This window comes from Halichoerus grypus, chromosome 5 (assembly GCF_964656455.1).
Source record: "Halichoerus grypus chromosome 5, mHalGry1.hap1.1, whole genome shotgun sequence".
Lineage (NCBI taxonomy): Eukaryota > Metazoa > Chordata > Mammalia > Carnivora > Phocidae > Halichoerus > Halichoerus grypus.
This window is the reverse complement of record NC_135716.1, coordinates 131,339,284-131,363,607: the sequence shown is the minus strand read 5'-3', so window position 1 is coordinate 131,363,607 and position 24,324 is coordinate 131,339,284. Positions and strand designations below refer to the sequence as shown.

The following is a 24,324-nucleotide window of genomic DNA, read 5'->3' as shown; positions in this document are numbered from 1 at the left end:
AAACCCTGTCCCCTACTAATATTCTCAAATCTTAATTCCCAGTACTCTTGTACAAAAAGTATTTTCTCTAGAACTCGTCTTCTCTCACTCCCCTACGGTGAATTCTCCCCTTTACATTATTACCCTGCCTTCTTTCTCTTTTTCTATTTTCATGAAATCCTACCTCTATTTAAGGGAAATTTGTGGAAACAACCTCTATGAAGCCATAAAAAACAATCCAACTTCAAAATACAAACTGGAACAAGATATTTGCAACAAAAATAATCAATAGAAGAGTATCCTAACAGTGTGTAAAGAATTAATACAAAGTAATGTAAAAATATTAATTGTGTTTAGTTTGGATTCCCCAGAAGTGGATGTTTAGAAAAGAATTTAAGCAGTAGATTTAGGATATGGTCTCAAGAAATACTTGTCGAGGGTATGTTATCAGACTATTTACTGGTATGGACAACTGGACCTTAATCTCTCTGGGGAACTCTGAGAAACAGTATAAAACATGTGTCACAGTGGTGTCCAACGTAATGGGTGAAGGAGCTGAGGTATTTATAGTCTTGCTAGTCATTAGTTGAGGGCTGTTCCTGAAGGACATTAATTTCTTATGATGAGGGATATAATTTAAGTAATCTTTATACACCAAGACATATGCTAAAAAAATATTTGCAGAAAAAATGTTTATAACAAAATAGAAACAACTGTAATGTTCATTAAAAGGAGAATAATAAATTGTGGTATATTCATACAGTGGAATACTATGGTAATCAGTCATTGACATCAAAATGGGTGAATTTCACCACTCAATACTAACTTTTAAAAATTTCAGGAAAATATTCATTCATCATTCAGGAATTTGAGAGGCAAATAGGATGAGGTAGTCGGGGAGGGGCACTCAGAAGTTCTTTCAAGGTACCGCTTCTATTTATTAAATTATGTTGTGAGATACACATGTATTCTTTTAGATATATAACTTTTCATAACTAAAGATTGGGCATAGGAAGAGAAACTCAGAGTATCCCAGGAGAAGGAGGAGGGGAAACAGGAAAAGGGTGTACTAGAAGCCGAGACTGAGAGAACAATCAATGACAACTGTTGCTAGGAAGGGCTGGATACAAAATGAAATGCAGTTAATGGAATTGGGACTTAAGAGGCCATTGGAGGCGTTGGCGAGTACAGTTTCTGTGATAGAGTTGGGGTAGATGCCAGAAAACAATGGCTTGAGGAGTAATAAAAAGCAGTGAGTATAGGCAGGTCTTTAAATAATTTTGTCAGTAAATGCAAGGAGGGAGATAGGCTGTAATTTGAGGTGAAGACAAATTTGAACATTATTTAGAAGTATTTTATAAAAGAACATAGTCTTGTCTAGACCAATGATAAAGGCATTTAAAAATGTTTAAATAGAAATTTAATTATAGGAAAAATTTAAATATTCTAAGAAAAAGTCTCCAGGAAAATCCTTGAGTTAAATCTTTTTTGGTGAAAAATATTTAAATATTTCAAATAACTATTTCATCCAACTGGTAAATTTTCCCAAAGGATAGTTCTTCAACTCTTTTAATGCCTCTTAAAGCATTTAGGATTCTGTATATTCATAGTTTCAATGTTCTTGGTCATTTTTGTTGAAAATTAATTGAACAAATTTGAATTACAGTGTACATACATTATCAGTTGGGGGGACAGAATACTTCTCCCTTCCTCTTGGACAGTTTTAGTCATCATTGCAATAAAGTATAAACACATGTTAATGATTTCATGAAAGAGTAAGTAGATATCCTTGCCTGACTATAAATGTGAATATTCTGTTGAGAAAGAATATTAAATTTAAAATTACAAAACATGGCATACCACCTGAAATTTCTATTAAAAATATCTCACTGGTGTACATAAGGTTAGGGCAACAGTAAGAGATAATGTCACTGTGACATAAATCTCCGCATAGGAGAGCAGTGTGTAGGTGGGTGAATGCCATTTATTTTAATAACAGGCAAAATTTTCAAGCTGTAACAACATGCTCAATAAATTCTTCCATTACTATGATACCAAAGGAGAGTTGAAAAATGTATTACACTTCTATTTTCTCTCCTTAGAGATATATATTTTTGTTCTGTTTCTATGGTAACATCGATGCAGTGACTAAACCTTTAACTCCTTTCTAGACTCCCTGATGGCTTCACGCAGCTTCTAAATCTGACCCAGCTCTACCTGAATGACGCCTTTCTTGAATTTCTTCCAGCTAATTTTGGAAGGTAAGAATACAAAATTTAAATGATGAAATTTTATTTCACTTCAGGTAAGTACTTTACCAGCTCCGGTAGATGAGGCTTCAAATGTGACAATTATGATTGAAGATAGGACTCATTATTATTCATTAGGTGAGACAATGTTAATTAATGAAACATTTTCCAAAATGAAGTAAAATTAGGTTTTTACATGTCACTAATAATCAAATAAATTCCAGGTGAATTAAAGAGTTAAATAAACAAAAAATAATATCAGATGTAATCTGGAAAAAATGCACATGAATATTTATGGCTCTTGGGAAATACCTCTACAGTTTAGAAACAGGAAAATATAATAAATGGATAGATATATTTGACTACATAAATACATTTAAAATAAAATAAAACAGAAGGTATTTTAAAATGAAGGTAAAACAATGAGCTGGGAAAACACTTCCACTATATATGGAAAGCAAATTATATCCTTAACATATAAAAATTCTTATAAACGAGTAAGACAAAGATCTCATTAGAAAAGAAATAGGTAAATGACACATACAAGTAATTCTTAAATAATTGTACAAATTGCTAGTGAACACATGAAGTGTTTATCCTCACAAACAATAAAAAAATACAAATTAAAATGATAATAAAGAGCTTTGTGTTCTATCATATTATAAAAACTGTTTATACAGTATAAGGAAAAAAATCTCACACACAGCTGATGGAAGTGCAGAATTTTATCACCTTCATGCACAACAGTGTGTTTTAAAAGATTTGAAAATATTTACAACTACAGCTTTTGTAATTTATTTCTAGAGTAAGATAAAAGACTGGTTCCTTGGAAGTGAAATTATGGATAATTTTTATTTTCATCTTCATATTTTCCAATATTTTCCAGGTGTTCGGCAATGAGCTATTTTTTATGTATAAAAGATATATCTTAAAAGTAAAGACATTTTACAAATATCATCAACTGTATATTTCTAAGTGATCACTTTTGAAATTGTTCAAATAATAAATTGGGTATAACTCAACACACATCTGTTGGTGTTAAGAAGAGCTCAATAGAATAATTAAGTACTTTAACTTGTAACAGCCTCATTTTATATACAGAGAGGATATCAGCATCTCCCAAGTTCCATTACTTTTGCAGATCATGATATCATACTACCTATGAACACCATATAGTTGGATAGTTTTTAAAATTCACAGATCTTCAAAAGAGCATTTGCCTAGTTTCTAAATGAGTTGGCACTTTACCATTTGTTCATATAAACTATCATTGCCATCTGGTACTAACTGCAACAATACAAAAACTTTTGATTAATCAAATTGGAGAATATTTATCACCCTAGACCATACTCTTCTCTTAAATTTTTCTCAGTTCTCTTTTAGTGGTCCTAATGTCAAGGAAGAGATTTGGGCAAACAGAAAACATAATATCAAAACCACTTGGAATTAGAATTTAATTTTGTGTAAATTGTCTGCCAAGATATGCTCTAATTTATTATTATAGTCTAAAAAGATTTTTAACCTTCAGCTGGATAATGTAACAAAAGAATTATTGAATTTCCTCCCAAAACATGAGATTTGGTGCCCTTAAAAGCCAGAGTAAGTCACAAAATAACTTCATACTAGTACAGATGTTGAGAAGATGTGAGATATACAGATGTTTAAGAAACCTCTTTTACTAACAATAATACCCATGCTCTGAATAACTGAATCACTTTATTTCATATAGAGATTAAGAGTTTTAAAATTAAAATTAGAAACTTGGTAGCAGTCACAACACAAAGAAAAGGGGAAGAGACCTAGATGAATATCTAAAAGGCAAGTAAATATGGGAGAAATAGTTCAAATACTGAAATATTCCCCAAACACCAAGAATTCAGAGAATCCAATTAATATTAGTCCTTTTTTTAAAAGATTTTATTTATTTATTTGAAAGAGAGAGAGAGCGAGAAAGCGCACAAGCGGGGGAGAGGGAGAAGCAGTTTCCCTGTGAGCAGGGAGCCTGATGTGGGGCTTGATTTCAGGACCCTGGGATCATGACCTGAGCCGAAGGCAGATGCATAACAGACTGAGCCACCCAGGCGTCCCTAATATTTGTTCTAAAGTAGCCTCAATTGAGTACACTTTAAAGCTCAGTTATAGACATTTAACAATAGCATGTCTCACACTGTAGAGCTTAACAGGTAGCTAAGGGTGAGATGTAGGAAACTTAGTTTGGGAAACTACAGTTAGAAGAGGTTGATTAATGTACCCAATGCCACAATGATAGACTATGACAGAGTCTGGATTGCATCCAGATTCGTCTGACCACAAAGCTCAAGCTTTTAAGCACTATGCTATACTATTTGCTTTACAAGTTCATTTAGAGTCTCTTGAGGGACAGTATTGCCATATTTGAGTGAACACAGCATCTGGTATTAAGTAGATATTAAATAATCTGTTACCTACAATTAAACAACAGTGAATATATTTTTATAAAACATGAAATTTAGATTACTTGGACCCAATGATATCTTTGAATGATGTTTATTTTTAGTAAACCGATATTTGTCATTGTCCAATGTTGATGCAACCCTAATTATAATCAATTTGTATAATTCTTCAAAATCTGTAACCATGATATGTAATATTCAGACATAGTTGTTTGGATAATGCAGTGATAATTGACTTTCTCATAGGAATATCATTTTATAGAGAAATATTAAAAAGCAATTTTTTTATTCACTTCTACAGACTTGTCAAATTGCGGATCTTGGAGTTAAGAGAAAATCATTTGAAAACTCTACCAAAGTAAGTGGCTGTGTATTTTGTAAATTTTGAATTTTATTTTTAGTAGTAGAAAAAAAGGACTATTTTTATTTTGGCTATGCTTAGCCATTTTGATTGAGTTAATCTTTCTATAATTTTTTCCTAGAGCCTGAAAAGTGCAGTATACTATGAGATTCATATTAAGTAAAAATGTATTGTGCTTTATAAAACTGTGTAATTACAAGTTAAAGTGGGAAGAGTCCATTTAAGTTTCTTCTCATAGCTGAACACGCACACCAGGAAGTTACCACATTGAAACTTATGAAACTGACATTTTTATAGCTCTAAATAATCAACAGTTTCAAAAGGTTCAATCTAATCATTTGGTAGTTCTTCAAGTTAATTTATGGATTGTGATAGCTTTCAGTTTTTAAATCAAGAAGACACAAAAATATTTCATGAAAGTGATTAAAATTTTTCTAAAGATCCAAAATGGTTTGTCAGAAATTTTATATATTCTTTCAAACTGTTCTTTTTTACTAGTCTATTTAAAATTTGGTTTATATAAAAGCACAGGATATTTTTATGGGAAAAGTAATCCTCCAAATTGTAGGCAATGTTCAGTTTAATAAAATACTTTGTTTCCTCCTGCCTTGCCTTATTCATGTCCAATAATAGAATTTTGTCTTGTACAGAAAAAAAATATTTTTGAAAGTCAAAAATTATTCAAAATGGGAAATTTTTTACCCAAATAAATCAATATGACTTGTATATGTTACAGTTAAATTACTGAAAGTACTATATTGCTATTATACCCTCCTACAGTATTGCAGAAAAATAATGAATACAGTGATTAATTTTCCAACATATAAGCAGGACTTTGAGACCTTTCAACTGCAGGACCAAAACTTAATTTTATTTTTTACTTTTTAAATACTTTCCCTAAGCTAACTAGGCTGAATTTCATTGATTTTGTTAACCAATATATCAATATAATACCTTCAAATACATTTCATATATGATATTATGTATGAAAATTCTGTCAACACAATATAACAATTTCAATAATGATATGATTTCATTTTTAAAATATATATAGAGATTAAACATCTATTCATTCCCCCATAAGTGGAAAACAAGGAGAGAACATGAAAAGGAGGAAATATCTCCAAAGCTGGACATCCTGCAATTTTGAGTAGCTTTTCTCTAAGCCAAAGCATTATACATAGGTCTAATGGAAGGCACCTCTCCCAGGTTGGGGGCATAAACAAAGATGGGGATATGGTTGAGAGTGTTACTTGTTCGGCAGTAATCTTCTGCAAATGCAGCTAGTTGCCAACATTGCCATCCCTAAAGCTTTAAATGTCTACATTTAAAATAGAATGGAAATATGGCTAAGTAGAAACCAAACCACAGCAAAAGAGCGGTTGTCCCCTTCATCTAAATGTATACGTTTAGGTCAAGAAGAAGATATTGAGTATGTGGAGGAAAATCCTTTCCCCTCTGCTTTCAAATAATAGTTTTGATGTAAATATAAAATAAATCTGACACAAATTATCAGGTTTTTAAGTATATATATATATATATGTATATATACATATATATATTTCTAAATAGAAATTTTAAATACAAATTAAAATCTGACCATATATTGATAATATGGACTTAATACGAGGTAGCTGTGTTAACAGTTCAGAGTAATGATGCTCATAGTTGTTGCAGGGGTATTCTGCAGGCTTTTAAACTATGGCCCACTATCAAACAGAATAAAATTATTAGAATAATATGGATTTAACTATGTCTGGCATTAAAAAACATTGTAAAGATGTGTAGAAATGACACTGGGTCTCCTTGGCAGACCGTTATATATGTATAAGTTGTATAGCTATTTTAATTTTGCATTTTAAAAAATCATTTTCAAAGTTATATCTAATCTAGTATGTTATTTTTTAACTTATAGACAAAAATCTAAAGAATTTTTATTCTTTATATAACAAACACACACACATACATAAAATACAGAGAACTGTATTTAACTTTGGTTTCTATAAAATGAGAACTGCATAAAGTTTTGTCTTGAATCAAAATAAATTTTTTCACTATGTATTAAATATAGTACCTTCTATTCACCAATTTAGACCGGTAACTAAGAGATATGGGAGACTTTCTACTATCCTTTATTTTTTACTTCCAATGAAAATAAAGGAAAAATGTCATTTTAGGGAAAACAATTTTAGTTTTATAATGATTACTCCAACAAGAGATAGCTCATGCTTTCCTCAGAGATACAAACAGGATGCTAAGTCTTTATTGGTTCCTCAGTGATTTTCTCTTCTTTTCATTTTGTCTTAAAAGTCAATCTGTGCAAAATGTGAAAATATGTAAGAATTACAATATAACCTACATTAAAATGTGTATCCTTTCAGTAAACTAATATTTTGATATATGAGACATTTTGATATATGCAGATTGTGGGACAAATTTTTTTTGTTACTACATACAAGTTTCTATTATAAACTTTCTTAAACTGTTCCTTTATGATCATTCTTCTAGGTATATGAATGAGTGAGAAAATTAAATTCCTCAGACACACATTTGCTTAAAAATCCCTGAAACAGTAGGTCTTGATTATGTGTAATAGTTGAGGATATTGAACATCTGAAAAAAATGGATAAACAAAAAGAAAACTTTTAGATTTCACGGTACAATTTTCCTCATAGCAGAATTATCTCCGAAATTACATTTTTTGAAGGGAAGTAAAAAAAAATGAGTTTGTTCCCATTTTGGAGTTTTTACACTAGCTATTTCTCTATCTAGAACTCTCTTACCACAAATCTTTGCATGGCTAGACCTTACTTATGATTCACATCTTTCTTCAGATGTTGCCTCTTCAGAGTACATCACATAAGTGTGTCCCTTCTTTGCCTTTATGCCATTCCACTATTCCTTTTGATTTTCTTCATATTATTTATGGTTCTGTGAATTATTTTGACTCTTTGTTTACTTGGAGATGATCTCCTCAGGAGAAGTTCTATTAAGAAGACTTTTTTCCTCTGTTTTGCTACTGCTGAATTTCCAGTGCCTAAAACAGTATCTGGCAAATAGTTAACAATAAATAAACAAGAGTGCTAATATGTTGATTCACAATTAGAAATATTTGTTATATGACCTGGACATATTGTGTCACTTGATTACTTTTTGCCATTGAAAATTATATGAAATATCAAATATTATAATCAGATGAGTCTCTCAATAGCAGATAGCTGAGCTTAGATTTTTAAACCTACACATAACAAACACACACACATACGCACACACATGCTCCCTCTGGTGGCTTTAAGTTACACATAGTAGCCAAGGCATGACAAGGGAGGAAAATAATTTCAAATTAAGGAAATTAATATTTATAACAACTAAAGAAACCTGAAAAGTAGTGTAACTTATTTCTTTGCTTTTTCATTAAAATGTGATACATTTAGTCAAGAAACATAGTTTTGCCAAGATAAAAATGAAAGGATAGAACAATTTTTTTAAATGAAATTTAGGAGGTGCCTGGGTGGCTCAGTCAGTTAGGCATCCAACTCTCAGTTTTTGCTCGGGTCATGATCTCAGGGTCATGAGATTGAGCCCTTCATCGGGTTCCATGCTCAGCATGGAATCTGCTTGAGATTCTCTCTCTCTCCCTCTGCCCCTCCCCACCTTGCACTCTCCCTCTCTCTCTAAATAAATAAATAAATAAATCTCAAAAAAATAAAATAAAATGAAATTTAGGAATTGTTTCCGTGGAAGTAATCTAACAGCATATAAGTAGTGATAATGGTGAGTTTTATTTTTAAATAAAAATTCCTCTTATTTGTGAGAATGCCTAAGGACGCACACACAACATACATATAACTATTCACAAATGGCACTGAAACATTATACCTCATCTGGACATTCTCTAAGACAAAAGATCCCTTGAATTATAAATATAAATTAAAACCAGAGCTACATTAAAGCATTATTAATAAGAGACATTAGATTAGGAAAGTCAAGAAAAGACTAAGGGGTTATTTCAGACTGAAGAAGACTAGAGAGACATTATAACTAAAAGCAGTAATTCTGAATTGTTTCTTTTGCTATAAAAAAATTATTGGTACAACTGGTCCACTTGCATGGAGCCTGAGGATTATATGGTAGCCATGTAGCAATGTAAATTTCCTAATTTGGATGGTTGTATTTTGATTTGGTTGGAGAATGTTCTTGTCTGCAGGAAACATACACTGAAATACTTGGAAATGTTGAGGCTCCAGGATTGCAATTTATTCTCAAGTGGTTCAGAAAAGTTATTGGTACAGTACTTTGAAACTTTTTGTAATTTTATGATTGTTTTAACATAAAACTTTATTTTAAAAAGCTGTTTTAAAATAGAAAAACTTTGCAAATAAAAAGAAACACTATCACCGTGGAGAAAATGATCAGCTTCATTTTTTAAATACATGTATATATTGAGGACAAGGGGAGAGTTTCATTTATGTACTAAAATGATTCTATAAAAATGAACATTTTAGGGATAAAGGTTCTCCATATATGATGATATATATGTATTGCAGATTTATTATTTTCCAACCTAAATGGTAATAAATATGCTATATTTGTAATTATCACTCAAATTTTTATTCATTTGCAAATACATGTTTTCAGTTTTCATGTAAGTTCATTTTTCTTTTTAAGTAAGATTACTTTATAGGCAGATTACAAAAATATAATGTACTTGTCATGATTTCTCTTTTAAAACCTCTCTTCCTTTGTTATCTATTTTACTACCAGTTATCACTGTCAGAATAATGAAGAAAAAGTCATAAAATAATATGCTTTCTGAACTGGACAGGTGTGACTAAGTCATTTTCTATTCTCATTTCAGTACCCTATTAATGAATTATCTCATTTGGCATTACTGTACAAGTTGCTTCAATGAAATACATCAATAGGTTCCTTAGTGCTATTGTAACAAAAAATTCCATTGTCAGGCACAGCTTACAGAAAAGCTTTTTGATGTTTCTATTAACTCTATTTTTGTGACTATAATACATAATTGGATACAATGTATTTTTATCATCATATTACCTTATGCTTTTAGGAATGTATATCAATTTATAAGACATGGTGTTTTGTTAAACACATGGTACCATCCCATTCTGGGTGATCTTTCTCAAAAGTGACAATATAACAAGCTAACTAACCAAGGGTAACCATATTAGTGACCTTTGGTTTTAGAGAGTTGCGTTTAGAATGAGGTATTTTCTTTACTTCTTCTCACCTGGTCTTATATTTTAAAATAAAATTAAATAAGTGATAATTATGACATTCTATACTTAAAAGCATTCTGTAAGTTATAACTCATTATAACAATGTGATTATGAGAATCCCTTCTAAAATATCAAACACACTTTCCAAGATTCACCAAAGGAAAGGTTGTGAGCTCTCTGTCTTCTGAACTAATTTGTACTTCTATTTAGCCTTATACTCTCAACATAAAATTAAGACTTGGAATATTATGGTTAGCTAACGTTATGTCAAGTCCAGTCAAGAGCGAGAGAGAGGGCACAAAAGGCAAATAAAACCATGGAACCAAAAATTTTTTTTCAGAGTATTTCAATTAATAGCCAGTCTGATCCCTAATGAATGAATTTACCAAAAGATGAAAACTGCCTGATATAATAGTGAGGTTGAAAATGGATGGCTTCAGTTTCATAAGAGCTTAAGACTTCGTCTCTCACAGAACAATTAGCCTGTATGTGGCTCTATTTCACCTGAGAAGAGCCATAGTGTACTGCAATGGGTATATACTTTATAGTCAGACAAACCTGGGTTTCTGTTTAAGTCCTTGCTGCTTGTTTATGGATTATCTAACTTTTCTGAACTTCAGTATCATCATTTTTAAAGAATACTCAGTGGTCATTACCTCCATTAAACTGGAAAATATGTTTTGGGTAACAGTTGATGAAATGAGTCTTGTGATCATTTAAAACTAGAGAAGTATTTAAACAAAAGTAGTTATATTATGGCACTTAGAAAACTTGAGTGTGTTTTAAAAAAATGCATGGATTATATATTTTTATTTTAACTCATAAAAATCTCTTTATTAGAAAGGGAATGGTGGGTTTTTATTATTTACTTTATAACAAAGTCTTAAAAATAATGTGGGATGCTAATATGCCTTTCTTATATCTCAAGCAGTACTATAATGAAAACTCACATAAATGATTGTTTCTCTTTAATAAAGTATATAAAAACTTTAAATATCTAGTTATCAATTCTTAAGGACTTTTTTCTTTTTAAGATTTCTAAAATTTTAAAATTGGGTAAACTGAACTCAAATTGTAAAAGACATGATAAAAAAATAAACAAAAACTCTCAACAAGCACCATGAGGAACATATCCACCATTTATGACTTCCTGTACTTTTATAAATCCATTCACTGCATATTTGCAAATTCAAATTTAATGTGGATGATTGCTCCTTGCCTTATGGATAAATGTAGTATCTTTACTAAAGATATGTTCTGAACATCATTGGCCAAGTATTGATCTTGGTTTCAGAGTCTTGGGCCAGAAAATATACACAAAGACACAAAAGACCTAGTTAACAGATCTACCCTTATGGTCTCAGATATTACCTCTGTGGTGGTGACTTGTAAATATTTACATGAATTCCAATTCTGTATTCTAATAGGCAGATCTCAAATGGAATTTTCACCAATATCAAAACCAAAATCATCTTTATCTCTCTCTTCCACCCTTCACTTGATAGCAAAGCCAAACCAAACCAACCAAAACAAAACAGAAATCCCGGGTTTTTAATTATATGTTGCCTAATGACAGTACCACCCACCTAATTACAGAAATTAGAAATTTCAATCCTCTTTTTCCTGTCCTACTGCCCCCAGATCCACTGGCCATGAACTTATGTCACATGCAAGAACTCTTTCCTTTGTTCTGTCACTGCCTAGCTTGAGGTCCTTAATATTACTTGCCTTAGCCTCCAGTGACTCCTTCCTCTTATCTCTCCCATTGGAATTCATCTCCTGTTCTCAGAGCTTCCTTACTAAAACACACCATGATACATGTCAGTTTAAAAGCTCACAATGACTGTTCACCGATCACAGAAGACAAATAGGTCAAGACCCTTCGTAGTTTGGAGTCAGCATTTCTAGTGCCATCACCTCTCAATATTACCATCCCACAGGATCTCTCTGCTACATCCAATATACAATGCACCTTTGTATTTCCAAGCATTTCTTGGAATCTTCCCCTTTTCTGTCTGAAAAACTCCAAATCATCCATTAATTTTACCATTACTTTCACTGTGAAATTAGCCATAGATTCTGCAGTCAGAGTAGTCGCTTAGAAAATCTGTTAGAGATTTTCCAAGGCAAAGTTTTCACAGGAATTTTGATCTGATTATAGTTTGACTCAAAAACCTTATAATAAGCTTCAACTCCATTGTCCAGCTATCAAGTAAGCAAAGCTAAACAGTATGCTTTTCTTTCCCAATTACAAATTTTGTAATGGCACACAGTCTCAGCAGTAATGGACACTCAAAAGGTACTGGTGAATTGATCTTCGCTAGCATCCTTTTATAGTATTCTAGTAAGTGCAGAAAAATCTGAACTTCAGGAGACAGATTTTACTCCAGCATTTAAAAAGATTTCCCTGCCACCCATGTTTTGATTTTTACTTCTAAAAAGGATCCTTGATGAGTAAATAACAAACCATAGTTGGCTCAATAAGACCAATAAAACAGATGAAATATATCTCTTTATAGATTTTTTTGCTTTCTTTATGTTTCCACTCTCCTCTCTACTCAACTCAGGGTTAATTCAGGTCTTTCAGTATGCAAAATACATCCTTAAAAAGCTTGATTTTCTGCTGAACAGACGCAAGAGAAATATTTCTAAGTTGCTATGTCTCCCACAGTTTGTTCTAAAAAATGGGATAGAAAATATTATGCTACATGAATTAAAAGGTAAAAATAATACACTTAGGGGGCACCTGGGTGGCTTAGTCAGTTGAGGTCTGACTCTTGGTTTCTGATCAGGTCATGATCTCATGGGTCCTGAGATCAAGCACTGCATGGGGCTTTGAGCTTAAGGAGGAGTCTGCTTGAAAATTCTCTTCCTCTGCCCCTCCCCCCACTCGCATGCATGTGCTCTTTCTCTTTAAAATAAATTTTTTAAAAAGAATACATTTTCCACTAAGAAATGTTCAGTAGTAATTTAGATAAATGAATTTATGTGTTTTAATTACATTAAAATGCTATGAAGTGTATTGATTCTTCTGATTATAGTGAAACATATCTGAATTAAACAAGTTTCTATAAATAAAAACTTTATTTTGATTAAATGTTTCATGAAATTTCCAGAAGCAAAAGAAAAAGCATTTCCTATACTAAATAAAATCATAAAGAGCATCTCTTTAATTATTACATCCAACTAAGTGGATATGCATTTTAAAATATATACTTTCTTTTTATAAAAGAAAGATCTCATACCTAAAGGCTCTATTTAAAAGAGAATATAAAATTTAAAACCTTTGGCTTTCCATTGCTTGTACAATAACATGCAAACCACTAAATATAGTATTCAAGACCCTTTGCAGTCTGACCTCTACCTTCCCTCCAAACAGTCCCCACTTAATTCTCTTAAATATGACTTGTAGGTTTGTGCTTCTGCACATTTACTGATATGTTCTCACTTTATATAATGAACAAGTCAGTTTAAAAATAACTTTAATTAAATACACATGTATCTAACGTGTCAGACACTATTATAGGTGCTAGAGGATATGACAATGAGTAATAGAGACAATGAGCAATATTGTCCTATTCTTCAATACTTTCAAGTCTGATGGAAGGAAACAGACAATAAACACAAGTAAGAAATAAGATACGTAACTGTTTTAAAGAAAATGGGATGTTATTATAGAAAGTGTTTGTGTTTTGGGGGTTTTTATATTTAATTGGTGGATTGTTGCTTTTGGGTTTTTGTTTTGTTTTGTTTGTTTATTGGTTAGGCTGGTCAGGGAAGACCTTTGTAAAAAAGGTGGCATTTTGTACTTAGATTTGAATAATGAAAATGATTTGGAGTTCTAGAGTAAAAGCAAAAACAACAAAAACCAGCAGGTGTAAAGCTCTTGTGATGGGAGTAAGCCCAATGTATCTGAGTATAAAAACACCAGTAGCTGGAACATAGTGAGCATGGAGTGAAGGAGTATGAGATGAGATAAGAGTCAAGTGGGGCAAAATTATAAAGTGCCTTGTGAGCCATGTTTGAAAATTAGGATTATATTTTGATTGAAATGGAAAGCCATTTGAGGATTTGAGCAAGGGAGAAGCGTGATTTGATTGAAGTTTTACAAAGATCAGTATGGCAGTTCTACAAAGAAGGGGTTTTAGGTGGACAAAATGAAAGAAGGACACCAATTAGGAAATGATTGCAATAGTAAAGATAAAATATGATGATGGCTTTGTCTAAGATTGTATCTGTGAAAATGGTGAATGGTCAGATTTGAGATCCATTTGGAAGAAGAGGCTTTCTGATGGAAAGAATTTGTGATGAGAGCAAAAGATAGGAATCAAGGAAATTTCCCAAAGATTAGGTTTGACTAACAGGATGGATAGTGGCGAAATTTTCTCATATAGAGAAAATTTGAAGAGGAGCAGATGAAGGGAATCAGAAATTTGATATTGGCAGTGGAAAGTTTGAGATGCCTATTAGACAATCAAGTGTAGGCAGTTGGGTACATAAATCATATGCTCAGGAAGATAGAGATACAATTTTAAGAGTCTTCACTGCATGAGGATATTTAAAATTCAGACACAGGTTGAAATAATCAAGGGAGAGAATATAGAAAAGAAACGAGAACACAGAACTGAACCTAGAACCCTTTAACATTTGCAGTTCAAGCATGGAAAGTGACCCTACAAACCTCAGAGTAAGCAACCAGTGTTTTGTAGGAAAGTGACCTACGAAAGAATCTCAGAGTGAACGAATGAGAGTTAAGAAGGAAACCAAATGCGAGAAGTACACAGAAGTCTAAAAGAGGAAGAGAGGAGTCAATTGCATCACCACTTAGAGGTCAAGTAAAATTGGAATAGAAAGCTAAGCATTGGCATTAGCAAGATATAGATCATTGATAAGAGCTATTTCAGTAATGCATTATGTGAAGCCTCACTGGAGTGGTTTAGGAGAGAATACGGATTAACAAAAGATGACAAGTACAGACAATTCCTTGAAGGAGTTTAGTTGCAGAATAACAGTAAAAAGCCAGCAGTAACTGGATGGGGATATGGTATCATGGAAAAGATTTTTAAGATGGATAATGTCAAGGCATATTTGCAAGCTGATGGAAATAATCCAGTAGAAACAGAGAAAACAAAGATGCAGAAGAGAAATAATTTTAAGACCAAATGCTTGAGGAGGTGATGGAATGGGATGGAGAACACAAGTTAGTGATGTAGCTATAGAAGCAAAAATGCTTCTAACATGGAAACATAAGGGTCCTAGAGAAAATGGATATAAACATAGATAGCTGGCTTGGGAATAGAAAACTAAGAACATTCTCAACTAACTGCTTTGCATTTTCTCTATGAAATATGAAGAAAAGTTATCACCTGAGAGTGATAGGAAATGTTGGAGATTTGAGGGGATGTGAGAAAGTGTGAAAGAGTAGTTGGCTTATAGAATGGGAAAGTGAATATACCAGGGTGATGTCACAGAATCATCTGGCAGTGTTGATTGTCCATTTGAAATTTAAATTTAGTTTGAAAGAAATCCATGGAGCAAAGTTGAGCAGTCTTCTTCAGAAAGTCAGATAGTTTGCTGCACGCACAACAGGAAACAGCTGACTGGGTTTTGCCGGGTACTCCCAGTGGAGGAGGAGAGGAACAAGGGAACTCACCCTGTTGACAGGAGAGTGCCAAGTGTCTGGGACTATAGAATCTCAGAGAGAGAATAGAGGTAATTGAGGATGTGAAACAGGAAGGAATGTTTATTTGCTCTTCTGTCTTTTTGATATACAATCAAAGTTAATCTTTAAAATAGAATCCTATGTCAGTTTTTCTATCAAGTGTCTTTGGACACAACGGCACAAGTAATTATTCCTTACCTTTGCTACCATAACATTGTGTGCATTCCTCTGACTTGTCTAAGAGTATGTCACCAATGGGGCGCCTGGGTAGCTCAGTCATTGAGCATCTGCCTTCGGCTCAGGTCATGATCTCAGGGTCCTGGGATCAAGCCCCGCATCGGGCTCCTGCTCCGCGGGAAGCCTTCTTCTCCCTCTCCCACTCCCCCTGCTTGTGTTCCCTCTCTCGCTGTGTCTCTCTCTGTCAAATGAATAAATAAAATCTTAAAAAAAAAAAAAAAATAAGAGTATGTCACCAAGATTGTGCATGTGTAATGGGAAGAACTATGCCTTATTTTTATCTTTATATTGACAACAATGTGGGGCAAAAGGAAAGTTCTCACAGAGCATCTGCTGAATAAAAGCAGGCAGTGCAGTATGGAAAGGAGTGCTTCAGTGCCTAGAACGATGCCAAGCCCTTGGTGGGCACCTGGCAAATACCTGATTGATTGTAAGGACCAGAAATGAATAGGAAGTCAAAGTCTGTGATATTTTTTTCATTAAATAATAATACGTAGTCTTGTACTCTCGTACTCTCTCTCTCTCTCTTACTCTCTCTCTCTTTCAAATAAATAAATAAAATCTTTTTAAAAAAAGAAAAAATATCAACTCTGGATATATTCTTTTTTTTTAATTTTTATTTTATTATGTCATGTTAATACCCATACATTACATCATTAGTTTTTGATGTAGTGTTCCATGATTCATTGTTAGCGTATAACACACAGTGCTCCGTGCAGTACGTGCCCTCTTTAATACCCATCACCAGGCTAACCCATCCCCCCACCCCCCTCCCCTCTAGAACCCTGTTTGTTTCTCAGAGTCCATAGTCTCTCATGGTTCATCTCCCTCTCCGATTTCCCCCCTTCATTTTTCCCTTCCTGCCATCTTCTTTTTTTTTTTTTAACATATAATGTATTCTTTGTTTCAGATGTACAGGTCTGTGATTCAACAGTCTTACACAATTCACAGCGCTCACCATAGCACATACCCTCCCCAATGTCTCTGGGTATATTCTTTGATTATGTTTCCTTATAAGAAAATTTATTATAAAACTTTTTTATGGAATGAATTTCCATAGCATTATGTAAAATGAAAATGTATTCTAAAGAAAGAAGTAATGAAGGCACAGTGTATTGCGAGGCAATATGGCCTTTTCTAGACTGCCAAATGTTATTGCCAGGGAAGCAAACCATTTAAAACACTTTGTGTCTGAATATCCAAAATGCAATTATAATTTGCTATAGACAGATTTTACCAAAGTTTCTGTGGCTTCTAAATGAAATGTTTACAAAATTTTTAATCATGCACGATACCCAAATGCAACTACTTCACATTCCCCTGATGAGAATGCTATCGTGAAAAACAAACAAACAAACAAAAACCACTAATAGATGAAACACAGTGTGTTCCATTGTTGTGTTGAAGGAACCATTATTTGGTGGTTCGTGATCTATCTGAAATTGTAAAATAAGCCATGTTTTTATGGAATTGTCTTCTACTTGAGTTATTAAGAAACTACCACCTCTTATTTTTTTCTTTTAGATATAATTCTTGATAGAAAATTTTGCATTTAAAGTAAGTATTGAGTTGTCATAAGAAGTATGCTGAAAGAGTTTAATCCAAGATGAAGACAGAACTAAAACTCAGCAAACTGTGGGATAAAGTAGATAAGAAATACAAACTCAGTAGATTTGAGCAGTGAATAGCTGTTACCATTTACAGTAACAATGAAAAACCTGAAATTCTTGCTTCAGTTTTAATTCAGTAATTTACATAATATTTTGTATATTCTTTATCAAATATAATGATTAACATTCCATATTGGTTCATAAGTAAAGTTTACTCCTTTATAAAATCTAGCAGATGTTCCATTTATAAGGCTTTGGATAGATGATACAAAATCCCATTAAATAAACTGATTATGTTTGCTATTCCTAGTCCACCTGCAAAATAAGTTTTAAATGAGTAAATCAACATAGTTTTGTCTTAACTCTAGCCTGTTTATAAGTTGAGACCTTGGATATAATTGTAACAAGGATAATTAACTTCCCTAAGTTTCTTCCATTGGTTTCTTTTTTCCATCTGTATTTTTTTTTTTTTTTTTTTTTTAAAGATTTTATTTATTTATTTATTAGAGAGCGAGCGAGAGAGAAACAGCATGAGAGAGGAGAGGGTCAGAGGGAGAAGCAGGCTCCCCGCTGAGCCAGGAGCCCGATGTGGGACTCGATCCCAGGACCCTGGGATCATGACCTGAGCCGAAGGCAGTCGCTTAACCAACTGAGCCACCCAGGCGCCCTCCATCTGTATTTTAAAATAGAAATACATACTGACTTTTTTATCTGTAATTACCAGACAAGGAAGATGAAACAGGAATATGAATTTTTTGGTATATCATAAACTATTTTTTAACCATTATATTTGGGATGACATGATACAATGAGAATCCAAAAATCTTTAGTAAATTCACACAGAATAAAGTTATTGCTTCACAAGTATGCATTAAAAAGTAATTATTGTGGAGCACCTGGGTGGCTCAGTTGGTTAAGCGTCTGCTTTTGGCTCAGGTCATGATCCTGGGGTCCTGGGATCAAGCCCGTGTGGGGCTTCCTGCTCAGTGGGGAGTCTGCTTCTCCCTCTCCCTCTGCCCCACCTCCCCACTTCGGCTCTCTCTCCCTAATAAATAAATAAATAAAACCTTTTTAAAAAAATTATTGCTTTGAAAAACAAATAGCTATTAGATGAGCTATTCCAACAGTTTTAATAGTAAAATTAAAAATCTTTTAAAATCCAATGCAGATTTCCAAAATATACCAGTATTTTAAGAAATCAGAAGTTCACTTGATGATATATATTTTTTTAAGTTTACAAAATCAAATCTGGGTTCTTTTTCCTTAACTCACCCTACATCAGGAGCAGGAAAAGCACCATGGTCATGTGGAGGAGACTTGGACTTTAAAGTAGGCAAACATGAATTCAAATCTCTTTCATGACTTCGTACCTGTGTCCCTTAGAGCACATGATTTACCCTCTTCAAACTTCAGTTTCCTATAGGTATCATGTACTTAGGCATTATAGATAATATAATATGTATATTATACCCCAAAGTGTTTGCACATAGTTGATGCACGCTAAATGAAAGTGCTTCTTAAGCTTCAGAAGGAAGGAACAAAAATGAAGCCAAGAGAAACTTCTCACAGGGAATCAAATATTGCAGTATTCTTTGCTCACGATAAAAAGAAATTCAGAGCGAAGGGAGCCATACCCATGTAAGCTACACCAGTATTACCATGCCAGGTCACTCCTGGTGTTTTTTCTCTTTTCCCTTTCATCCTCTGAGTTGGTAACTTTGACAGGGCTCTGGATTCCAAGTTTACCTATTCTACCTCTGCTTTGTCTGTCGTACCTCCCAGTGGCAGTCACACAGCAGGAGTCAGGTAACAACTGCTCAGGAAGCCAAAGTACTGATATTAGAATCACCCCCTCTGGCCCACTAACCATGAGTCATAAGATATTTGCACTAAATTGCTGTGGCACAAGTGTCCATTCTGCATTTCCTGAGTTATCTGACCTCTTGTTCCTCGGGAACTGTTCTCTGAGTCCTTATATTTATTGTAGTAACCTCTTCAATGCCTGGCATCCTTCCTGGCATGGAGTTGAACAATTGATCAATAATTGTTAAATAAGTGAAGAAATAAATGTCATTTGTTTTCACAGAACACATATTTTGACTTGGAACCAGAAGTCCTAGTGATATACCTACAGCGTAATACACCCAGACAATATTTGTCAGTGTTCCCCTGTGCTCCATACTGCGAATCAGACATCATGTGTCTCATATTCTCATACTGAAATCTGGCAAACTTACTCAGATCAAAATGTAACCAACCAACTCCTTCAGTAGATATATGGGTCATTAATGTGACTGAAGAAAGATGTGTTTACTTATAGAAATAATTTTTGAAAATTTTCAAATTATTGCTTTTGGTTCACACAGTGGATAATGAAGATCTGTAGATTTATATGCTGCTAATATTTATACATTTTGTGATACTTCTAAGGTCAAGTATTCAACTCTCTTTGTTGTTTCCATGCTTAGGTGATAGTAAATATAATAGCATGTTTTATGTCAGTTTTAAGATCTATTATGTTTTCAAACTTTTTTTGTCTTAAAAATACAATGTAATTACTTGAATAACCATGAAGATCATATAGAAATAAATTCAAGACCTTCATCTAGAATTATATCTGGCTAATTTAGAAAAGTTGCTCTTAGAATGCTGTGGCATAGGAAAACCCCATCAACATTTCACAAGCATGCCAAATGCAAGTAACATATAAATGTTATTTTTGCCTCAATCGAACGTTCTTATCATTATGGCAGTGAGCATCAGGCAGAATATTGTCCTGACTGGGGACTCTGACAGTGGGTGGAATGGGGTACAACTTCTGTAAATAAGAGGATAGAACATACAGTCAGTCAAGTCAGTACCAAAAGAAGATGGTGTGCCTATTGAAACAAGTGATAATTTTTCTTCTGAATATATTCTAATTCAGGTAAAGGTAGTAAACAGTCTTATTCAAAGAGGCAAAAAAAATGCATAAGGATGAATAAGGAATAATTAGTGTTATGGATGCTTTCATAAATACAGTGTGATATTGTTACATTCTCATAGTTATTGCACTGAATTATTCCTGACTTGTTTAATGTTGCCATGAATCTTTTAATATGTTCAAAGCATGCCACCACAGCTTATAGTGTGAGAAAAGCTATAGAGAATACAAAATAAAATACAAACTTCTGCCTATAATAATCCATTTGAATTTATGAAAATTTAAGGAGTAGTTCTATATGTTTGACTTGATTTAAGAATCCAATTCCCTACTGCAACTGGTTGCATGGTGAGTCTTCTTATTAGGCAATTTCAATAGAGGATCACTGGTGGTAAGGAAAATATTTAGCAAAGATCCCTTTTCCTGATTGTGTGACCCAGAAGGAAGAGTTATTAAAATGATAATCCTGCTCCATATAGATTCAAAGATAACTTATTCTTGTTTTTTATAGGAAGACTATAATTTTTTTCAATCACTGTACACACAGAACTCAGTTTACTGGAATTTCTATGTCTACATCCAACAAAGAACTCCTTTACACAGAAACGAGAAGGGTAAAACTTGAATTGTATTTGTATTCCAATCAGGGTTTAATAGAAAATGACACTAACAATCCAAGACAAACTTTATACAGATCTGGAAAGGATAAAGTTAAGGAAGTGGTTTTTGCAACTATAAAATGTACTTTAAACCCTAGGTAACTGATCAGGAAATAAATGTCACTATTCACAAGCAAAAGTAAGCTCCACTGCTCCCCCCCAAAAAGGTTTGCTGGGTCAACCCAAACCCAAATCTACTGCTTCATATACAACCTATAATATTGCATGTTTCTGCTGAAAGTGGCTCAGTTTGTACCATCTGTGTATATGAGGATTACATTAGTAAATGTATCAGAATTGATTTTTGATCATTTCCAACAATTAGATGAAGACAAATTTAAATACTTCTTAATTTGCAGACAACACATCCATTGTGATTCTTGCATTATCCAGATTAAAGTTTATTCTTTAGCTTTTCTAACATATTATATTAGTATTACATACCTCATAGTAGATTTACTATATATGTGTTATCAAAATGATCATTATTATATTAATTATGATCCCCAAAACCAATATTCTATTGACAGATAGCTAACCTGAATATTCTGTCTTCTCTTTTCGTTTAGTACAGGTTTTTGTTATAAGTTGAGCCAGGAATTTTTCTTCCTTTTTATTTTTCTCTGGTAGCAGTTAGGTTAATGGATTCTGAATTTAAGTCTCTTTCTTTTGACAAGTATAAATTAATCACTTTTGGGGAAGCTTTTCTTAGTTAAATTATAAAAACTTAAATGTTGTCAACCTTTCTCTAAATGTAATGATTTTGTTAAGAGCTAGCAAAGCTGAGAAAGGAACAAGGACTCCAAAACAGTATGGAAAGTTTCTCTATACTGTCAAATACAGTGTGTTAATTTTGACCCATTTTTAAATCAGCAAAAAACTTTCCTAGAGAATCAGTTAGATTTCAGTAAGATGTGTTAATATTTGAAGAAACTATTAATCTTTTATTACTAAGTTAAATGGAGCTAAATGATGTGAACAGACATTTATACTGAATATATTTATTTCATAGTCATAAGTGATAGTCAACTTATGAGTTCAATTCTCTTTTTTCCAATGTTTCCCACAATTCACAAAACTTAATTCACCATTCTATTTCTCTTTTATTTTTCTTTCTTCATGCAGACATTGATTCTCTGATAAGAGTTTTTTTTTTTAATTGCTTTGTTGTTGCTCTTGTCTTTAATTTGAAAAGGCTCATTGGATGAAATACGTATTCTTTTATTGGATTGTTTTGCTAAATGGTTGGCTGTCATTGTATTTTTTGTTTGGATCATTTTTTGTCCATATTGCCTGGAGAACCTCTTGCTATCCAGAAGAATCCACGGCCTTCTAGCTTGCTTATTTAAATCTTATATCTATTCTCCCTTTAAATATTGTTAAGAAGCAATACTGCTGGACAATTTACAGTTGTTACTTAAAACTGATTTCTTGCCTATAAATTCTTCAGGAGCACTAGTAATAATAACAGCCAACATTTCACAGGGTTTTATACCTGCCAGGCACTGTACGAAAGTGTCTTTTATTATCGGTATATTTAATCCAAATAGTATGACTGTAATATAGATACCATTATCAGTTTACATTTTATAGATGAGGAAAATAAAACTTAAGGAAGTTAAACAATTTGCCCAATATTGTATAACTCTTAAAGGTAGATAAGGTTTCAAAGATAGAGCTGTCTTACCTATAAATCAGATAGAAGAAACTGATAGTAACAGTTATATTACTTGTTAACCATACATTCATACTTATGTACACTTAGCGAGTCTAAGCCCTAATATACTACTAAAATTTTCAACATGGTTGGAGACAAGATAAATATATGAATATCAATATTTTTTCCATTCTAGAAAAAAAAGATGAAAGAAACTGAAATAAATATTCCATTTCCAATAGAAACCAAGACTAACTAATATTTAGGAATAAATTTAACAAGGAAGGCATAATGCTTATGAAGGAAGACTATAAATTTTTTTTTTAAGATTTTATTTATTTATTTGACAGAGAGAGAGACAGCGAGAGCAGGAACACAAGCAGGGGGAGTGGGAGAGGGAGAAGCAGGCCTCCCGCGGAGCAGAGAGCTGGATGCGGGGCTCGATCCCAGGACCCTGGGATCATGACCTGAGCCGAAGGCAGACGCTTAATGACTGAGCCACCCAGGTGCCCTATAAATTTTAATTAAAGGTCATAAAAGAAGATCTAAATGAATGGAAAGATATATCATTTCTTTTATGGGAAGATTGATATCGTAAAATGTTATTTCTCCCAAAATTACTCATTAATGAAGTTCAGTATTTATTTAACCCATCTTCCCTTATAATTCCAAAGACTTTCAATTGGACAGTATAATCTTAGAATTTATGAGACAGTCTAGCTTTCTGGAATTTTTAGTTCTCTGACAAGTAGGACAGGTTTATCAGGTCAAATTCCTTGAGTTTGAACCTTCTCTACTGAGATAACATTTCATTGTGAAATTCCAGTGGTTAAGTATTTATATAGAAGGACAACCTCTGGCATGTCTGATACAAAGGGCACTTCATACCTTGGATGGTCATTAGTTAGTACAACACCTTCCAAAATTAACCACAAAGTGTCCTCAGTAAAGAAGTCTATTTTTCCCTCTTCTCATCTGTTGCACAATGGGAATACCTACAGCCCAAGACAGGGTTTGAAACACAGATCTGAACTCAACCGTGTAGTCTAGGTTGAACATTAAAAAGTGGTAGTAGATCCTTAAATATGACATAGAGGTTATTTTGCCAGGCAAAACTATTGGATGAGATACCAAAAGAACTGGGCCTCTTTCAACAGAAGTGAATCTATTTTTACAAGAAAGCAGATATTAAAACAGCATTGAAGTATTACAGTGAAGGGTACAGTAGAAGAGTCCAGATTTCCAGATTTCTGCCTAGAAATAATTAGTCCTGTCTAGAGCCTGCCAATAAGTAACAGTCATGCTGTATTTG

The 24,324-nt window shown here is 33.1% G+C and overlaps 1 protein-coding gene across 11 annotated transcripts in view; it reads left to right on the top strand.

Annotated features, from left to right (window-relative positions):
• LRRC7 (leucine rich repeat containing 7) overlaps positions 1–24,324 on the top strand; it is a 524,922-nt gene that overhangs the window by 274,198 nt on the left and 226,400 nt on the right. For all 11 annotated transcript variants that reach the window (XM_078072925.1, XM_078072926.1, XM_078072928.1 and 8 more), the window contains 2 exons: positions 2,151–2,240; positions 4,962–5,018. In XM_078072925.1, the coding sequence (XP_077929051.1) occupies positions 2,151–2,240; positions 4,962–5,018 (147 nt within the window). The remainder of the gene's footprint in view (positions 1–2,150; positions 2,241–4,961; positions 5,019–24,324) is intronic.